At 37.8% G+C, this 7812-nt stretch overlaps 1 protein-coding gene and 1 long non-coding RNA gene across 2 annotated transcripts; one reads left to right on the top strand and one right to left on the bottom strand.

Annotated features, from left to right (window-relative positions):
• Nucleotides 1-330: 330 nt before the first annotated feature.
• Nucleotides 331-4633, bottom strand: LOC130453942 (uncharacterized). Its single transcript, XR_008911620.1, has 2 exons — nucleotides 3986-4633; nucleotides 331-914 (listed from the first exon to the last, which is right to left on the bottom strand). It is a non-coding gene; the product is annotated as an uncharacterized LOC130453942 (long non-coding RNA).
• Nucleotides 2087-2841, top strand: LOC100011673 (ubiquitin-conjugating enzyme E2 N-like). The gene has a single exon (XM_016425870.2). It carries the CDS (start codon nucleotides 2223-2225, stop codon nucleotides 2679-2681), a length of 459 nt encoding a protein of 152 aa, XP_016281356.1. The 5' UTR covers nucleotides 2087-2222; the 3' UTR covers nucleotides 2682-2841.
• Nucleotides 4634-7812: the final 3179 nt, after the last annotated feature.

A 7812-nucleotide genomic window follows, 5' to 3' on the forward strand; every position in this document is an offset into this window, starting at 1 on the left:
TGACTTTTTAAAAAATTTGAGATCTCTTCTACAAAATGACTAATAGGGACAAATGTTTTACATGATTACACATATAAAATCTATATCAGATGGCTTACTGTCTCAGGGAATGGGGAAGGGTGGAAAGAATTGAAGGAATCAGGCTGGGAAGGAGGGAGAGAATTTGGGACTCAAAATCTTAAAAAATGAATGTTAAAATATTTTTATGTGTAATTGGAGAAAAATAAAATATTATTAAAAAGGAGAAAACTTTAAAGCTGTGAATCAATACTGCCTATTATTAGATGTTGTTGGCCCTGTCCCATTCACCATACTCATCAATGACTTCAATTAAGGCATACATAATAATTGACATTTATTTACAGTTTTCAACATTCAGAGAAGCCCCTTCACCTGAAGATATAGGAAGGATATACAGATAGGAACATTTAGAGTGACTGATGAATATCCATGAATGCAGTCCCTGAATCCAAATAAATTTTGCCACTTGTGTTTAGGCTTATCCAGCCTACTAATGCTTGGAACATTTGGAAGAATTGAGGTTTGTTTCCAGTCACTTTGTAGATGCAACTTCTCTGCCTGCTAGGTAAAAGATGCCACAGCTCCCTAACATTAAGGAAGCAAAATGCTACAATGGAAGAGAATCAGGTTTGTCATCAGAAATCCCAGGTTTCAATTCTAGTTTTGCATTTATATTTGATGAACTTTGGGCAAGTCACTTGACCTCTGATGGTTTTCATTTATATAGTTTTTATATATTTTTCCCATTTACAAGATGAAGATGGATGATTTCTTTGGCCTCTTCTAGTTCCAAGTTCATAATCCTCTGACTCAGAACCAGGTAGTTGTCTGGGATTCAGTTAGACTCCATTCAACTTTCCTTCTCCATCCTAAGTTTGGAGAAATCTAGGGACCTGAGGGATGGCAGTGAGATGAAGAGGGCTCATAACATTTATCATTTTGTATAACTGTTAAATGGAAATTTACATACTATCAATAAATACTATAATGAGATCAACTTAGTGGGAATTTATATGCTCCTTTAAATCTTATACTTTATTTCACTTTTTGTGTATTACCTCATTTGAACTTCGCAACAGCATTGTAGGGGAGGACTGTAGGTAAAATTATCTTTTTGTAAACTGATACTCAAAGGGGTTAAGTGATTTACCCCTGGTTGCAAAGCTAGGAAAGATCAGGTTAAGATTTGAATCCAGGGCTTCCTGACTTTAAATCCAGTATTCTAATCATTACATCACAATACCTGTCAAAAAGATTATCAAAATTACAGATGACAGGAAGGGAGCATGTTAAATTATAGAATCTCAAATGTAATAAGTTAAAGTGATGAGCTATATTTAATTAAATTTTAATAGCAATAAATACAAAGTTCTAAACATGGGTTGAAACTCGAACCTCAAGTATAGGGCAAGAGAGACATGACTAAATAGGACCTAAAACTTTTAGGGAATTTAAAACAAGTTATAGAATTCTGCAGTCCAAAAGCTAGTATGATCCCAGCCTTCAATAAGAGAGTCATAACTGGATGGGATGATAGATCTAGTCTTCTACTGATCAGCCTATACATCTGGATTATGTTGTTTTCCATTCTGGGTCCCACATTTCTAGAAGGATATCAACTATAATGCATTCTGTGTCTAAGCAAAGGATGTCTAAGATGGCTAAAAGACTGGCGAGTGTGCCAGGCAGGATAGTTTGAAGCAACTTGTCATATTTATGTTAGAAAAGAGAAGATTTGGTTTGCAGGGGGAAAGGACGGCTGCAGTCTTCAATGGTTTGGAGGGCTGTTATGTGAAAGAAGGACTAGGATTGTTCTACTTGGCCCCAGAGACTAATTAGTGGAAGATATAGAGAGGATGATTTTGGATTGGTGAAAGGAGTTGTCCAAAAGGGAAAAGAGTGTGTGGTCAGCATAGGGAGTGGATTTGCCATCATTGAAGGTTTTCAAAGTTTGAATAGCAGCCACACAGTGACAATTCGTAGGGGGGAATCTTACTTAGATTAGATCGCCTTCAAGATCTAACTCCAAGATTCTGTGACGATATGAGCATATAATGTCAAAGCTAGGAAGGAATTTAGAACATAGAACATGGAATGTCAGAGCTGGGAGGGCCATTAGGACATAAAACATGGATTGTCAGAGCTGGAAAGGCCCATAAAATGATAATTGTCACCAGAGGCTGAATTCTGGATAAGATAACATGGCCAGGCTGCCCCACCGGATTGTCAAGGAAATCCAGGGTTTATTGGCAGAATCGGTCCCTGGGATAAAAGCAGAACCAGATGAAGTCAACGCACGTCATTTTCATGTGGTCATTGCAGGCCCGCAGGATTCCCCCTTTGAAGGAGGGACTTTTAAGCTTGAACTTTTCCTTCCAGAAGAATACCCAATGACAGCTCCTAAAGTACGTTTCATAACCAAAATTTATCATCCTAATGTGGATAAGTTGGGAAGAATATGCTTAGATATTTTGAAAGATAAATGGTCACCAGCGCTACAGATCCTTACAGTTCTGCTCTCAATCCAGGCTTTGTTAAGTGCCCCCAATCCAGATGATCCATTAGCAAATGATGTAGCTGAGCAGTGGAAGAACAATGAAGCCAAAGCCATAGAAACAGCCAGAGAATGGACAAGGCTCTATGCCACGAATAATATTTAAGTTCAATCTGAACATCCTGAGTATGAATGCTCCTGATTTACCAAGACCATTTCCTTTTTTTGTTGTTTGCAATTAATGGACACAGTCTTAGAAATATTACAGAATAAAAGCCCAGACCATCTTCAACCTTTTGGAGATTAAATACACTTTAGCAAGACTATACTTTGTTCTGATTCACTTTTGTAGCATATGAAGGAGAGGCTAGAAGGATCATCTGTGTTGTTATGAAACTGCTTGAAAGCAGTATTATACCTCAACTTTTATTCTTTTCCCCACTATGGTTTCACAGAATCACAGAATCTTGGAATTGAAGGCACCTCAGTGATCATCTGTTCTACCCATACACACCCAACAAGTGGTCATGTATTTAGCCTTTGCTCCAAGCCCTCCAGGGAAGGGAATCCATTACCCACCTATTCAACTTTTGGATATATCCAGTTGTTAGGAAATTTTTACTTACATGAACCTCATTTTTGTTTCTTCTATAATTTCTACCCATTGTTCCTGGTCCTGCCCTTGAAAATAATACTTCCCAAGTGGCATGATAATAATTTAACATGCCAGGAGATCTGTGATCTCACTGATATGAATATTTCTTCCAATGATGCAGATTACTACTCATCCATGCCTGCCCCATCCTTTATGGTTCTCACCCATGGGTTCTCTTAAGTTTACTACAAGGGGCATGACCCAAAAGGCTTGGTACTTCCCTTCAATTCTCTTACCTTGGTGAAGACATCAGTAGGGAATGTGGTGAGTCCCTTACTCTCTCTCTCTCTCTCTCTCTCTCTCTCTCTTTCTCTCTCTCTCTCTCTCTCTCTCTCTCTCTCTCTCTCTCTCTCTCTCTTTCTTTTTCTTTCTTTTCCTTCCTTCCTTCCTTCCTTCCTTCCTTCCTTCCTTCCTTCCTTCCTTCCTTCCTTCCTTCCTTCCTTCCTTCCTTCCTTCCTTCCTTCCTTCCTTCCTTCCTTCCTTTCCTTTCTTCTTTCTTTCTTTCTTTCTTTCTTTCTTTCTTTCTTTCTTTCTTTCTTTCTTTCTTTCTTTCTTTCTTTCTTTCTTTCTTTCTTTCTTTCTTTCTTTCTTTCTTTCTTTCTTTCTTTCTTTCTTTCTTTCTTTCTTTCTTTCTTTCTTTCTTTCTTTCTTTCTTTCTTTCTTTCTTTCTTTCTTTCTTTCTTTCTTTCTTTCTCTTCTTCTTGTTCTTCCTCCTCCTCCTCCTTCTCCTCCTCCTTCTCTCTATTTTTCTTAGCATAGCAACATGTTGTTTATTGATGTTTAAGTAAATAATTTTTAAAAAAATCACAACTCACAATTTGGATGGAAACAAGGTTTGTACTATTGTTCATCCTTCATTTTAAAGAGGACCAATGACCCCATGGGGTGATGTCTTGAATTGCCTATGAATTAGATGTAAGTGAGGGAAAGTTGCACTCTTCCAGAGTTATGGAAGTCTAGCAACAAGACAAAACTGTACTTGATGGCCTGGGATGTAATGAATGGACCTTGTTGTCATTGATGTCTGACCAAACTCCACAACACCTGCTTCAGCTACGTTCATGGTCATTGGAACCAATTGTTCTCATCTACCCATGTCACCAAGGGAAGTCTTCACGAGCTTGAGGTAGACAATCCCCTAACTTGCCAAAGGGTTTGAGGACCATTGATTACTCTCAACTTGGTTTAGCCTGTCTGACAAGATGACTTGACCAAGACATGGCTATTGCTTCAAGCTACAACTTTTTGGAGCCTCAAGTGAGAGTTTGGTGAAAGGTGGACGCTAAGGGTGGGTGAGCAACCCTGAAAAAGGTTGATCAAACTCTCAAACCAAAGGTGCTAGTCCTCCAAATTGAGAAAATATAATCAAGTTTCAAAATGTCACATATTGACCATAAGGGCTAATTGATGGTCAGGAAAGGAAGAATTAGTATGGCCACAGGTATCTAGTATAAGGTGACCAAAATGCCAGATAAGACTGGAAGAATGTTATTTTCACTCAGAAAATGTTGCAGGTTCTCTGAATTATGTGCCATTACTTCGTGAATAGACATACAAGCTGTTGCTATGGTAACCTTGGCTCCCACTCCCTCCAGTGGCTGTCATGAAGAATAGCTGATTTCTGAAACCTCTTCCATGTCCCTTCATCTAAAATGGGCTGGTAGAAATGGAGTCAGTTTGTCTCAAACTCACCTTCAAATGAATTTTTATAAAGATATCAATCTGTACCATAAGTTTTGGAGCACATTCATGCTTTCTTGGGATTTCCCCAAATTCCTGACCTTTACATTTCCAAATTCTCATTTTGCTTAGAGGTATTATTATTCCTTAGTCCAACTCCCTTAATTCACCTGGAAAGCTAGAAAAATTGTCTATAACATAATACTTGGTTACAAGTGAATGTTGGGCCCCTTTTGTATTCTTACATTCACTAGAAAGAAAAGGAAATACGCTTTGTGACAATTCAAGCTTTCCAGTTTTTAACACTAAGTTTATTCATTTTTTTCATCTCCTACACAAAGCAATCTTAATGGGAATGCCTCACTGAACTTATTCAGTCCTGGAGAACCCTAGGAAACAGCCTCCTTAGCATACAAATTGATGCTGACTTAAACGCAACAACACTGAGAAAGGGTTTCAAACAAAAGACTTTCTGGAGGGATCATTCTAAAATGTTACCCACAGCTATTCTCTCTTTTAGTCTGGGGTTCACCACTACATACATAACTACATTCAGTTCACATATAGCAATGATCAACATCTTGCATCTCCTGTGGGCCAAGTTCTGAAAGAAGCTCTGAAATGTCACCTCAAGGGAACCACAAAAACTTGTCCCCAAGACTATCCTCTAAAAGTACCATTCCTTTTCATATAAGTGGCCCACTTATTGAAATGAAAATTTAACCCCTCTATACCTTTAGATAGAAGCATGAGCCTTGGATTGAGGAAGGCCTGACTTCAAATCCTGCTTCCCACATCCACTAGGCATGAAGCCCTGTATAAGTCTCCCCCATCTCAGCCTCAGTTTCCTCATCTGTAAAATGGGGACAATAGCCCCTATCTTAAAAGATTATTGTGTAGATCAAATGGAATAACATATGTACAGCACTATGTAAACCTCAGAGCACTATATAAATGTTAGCTATTCTCTCAACATCCTGCAGAGATGAACATTTAATTAATTCACTAAACCATTGCCTTTGAAATATTTTAGAACCTTAGATTTGGAACATCATCAAAAACTTTAATGTGTTTACATTTTTACAGTAATTAGCTACTACATAGCAAATATTCTGTAAGTATAGGATAAGATTTCTTAGCTAAATCCTAGAAACACAGTTTGAGATTGTTGTTATTTTGGGGGAAGGTGTAGAAGGTTGGAGATGTTCAGTAGCCTTACTTTAGAAAAGAAGGACTCCCTCCCCACCCCAACCATGATTGCCTGCACTGTTAAGTGAAGCATTACCTATTAAGTTGTTTTCCATGTGGTTGGAACTCTAGGCTTTTGCCACTGAAGGCAGATGGTGGACCACTTTAGGTCTGCAAACATCAGCACAAATAAGGGAGGACAGAATTCTAACACAACTTGCCATTTTGAAAAAGAACAGAACCAAAACAAGGAAATTAAATGGAAAAAAGGAGAGAACTCAGAATGGAGGAGAGTTGAAAAAAGAAAGGAGAAGGAAAGCAGAAACCAAGCTATATGGTTCATTGTTTTATTTCTTGTACAGTATGTAGCTTTATTCTGGAGGCTCATAATAAGAGAGGAGGGCATAGTTCAAATGATTGTGTTGGGGGCAAGTAGACGGCTCAGTGGATTGAGAGCCAGATCTAGAGAGAGGAGGTCCTGGGTTCAAATGTGGCCTCAGACACTTCCTAACTATGCGACCCTGGGCAAGTCACTTAACCTCCATTGCCTAGCACTTATTGATCTTCTGTCTTGGAACCAATACATATTATTTATTCTACAACAGAAAATAACGGTTATAAAAATGAATTGTGTATTTCATTGAATACAAGAAGTAACTAATGGACATATAACCTAAAAATAAAATTGTCACTTCAAAGAAAAATTAGAGGACAAGGGAAGGAGATACCTGCCTTAATCATGGACAGAGAATGAATCCTTATACAAATCTTGGAAGAGTCTCCTATTTGTAATGGAGGATCTCAGAAACTATTACTGGTCAACAAGTAACATCTCAGAGCCTGAAAATTCATATACATCACCTATGGAGGTAATTGTATGGAAGACAGTCAGAATAATCATAATGTTACTTTGTAGGATCATAAATTTAGAGCCAGAGAACCTCTCTAATTCTTTTATTTTATGTATGAGAAAATAGGCACAGAGAGATTAAGTAATTTGACCAAAGTCACACATATAGTGAATAGACGAACCAGTATTTTACTAAGTCCTTCAGTGTCAAATCTAACACATTACCCAAACTACCTTGTTACTGCTATTGAACTTTTGGATTTTGAAGAACACAATAATATGCCAAAAGTTTGAGATAGTTTGGCCAAGTTGGTAGGCAGCCAGTGGTTTCATTATACTCTAAGACTCACTATACTCTTAAGTCTACAAAAGGGGTTCCAGTTGTAGACTCACATGTATCTGAATTCATTGGGTGGGAGAAGTTTGAAGAAGTAGTCATCTGAGTTTTCTTTGTCATTGACTCTGTTCCCACCACAGAGTAATGCTGGGTAATCTTTAAAATAGTAATTCTCAAACTTTATGATCTCAAGACTCCTTTACATTCTTAAAAAATATTGAAGATTCCCTGAAGAGTTTTTGTTTATGTGGAGGATATCTTTTAATATTTGAAATTAATCATCTTGGAAATTATCATGAAAATGGTTTGGGTCGTGTAGATTCCCTGAAAGGGTTTTAGGGCCCAGGAATCCCTGGAGCTCACTTTGTGAATTGTTGCTCTAAAAGAAAGCTTAAGTATGGCTCATATCCAGAATCTTCCCCGAAATACAGATAGCAAGATCATTTCAAGAAAAGGAACTCTGTACAATTTGATATCAGGTATAGGACAGCTACTAATCAACTTTCACCATAGAAAATGCTTAAAGGTTAAAAAAGGGAGAGAGCAAAACATTTCAAGTGGTCCATAATGTTATTCTCTTTCCATCT

The sequence above is a fragment of the Monodelphis domestica genome, chromosome 1 (assembly GCF_027887165.1).
Source record: "Monodelphis domestica isolate mMonDom1 chromosome 1, mMonDom1.pri, whole genome shotgun sequence".
NCBI classification, from domain to species: Eukaryota; Metazoa; Chordata; class Mammalia; order Didelphimorphia; family Didelphidae; genus Monodelphis; species Monodelphis domestica.

What these genes read in the sequence shown, in the direction of transcription:
- LOC100011673 (XM_016425870.2), top strand. Translation starts at nt 2,223, where the DNA reads ATGGCCAGGCTGCCCCACCGGATTGTCAAGGAAATCCAGGGTTTATTG.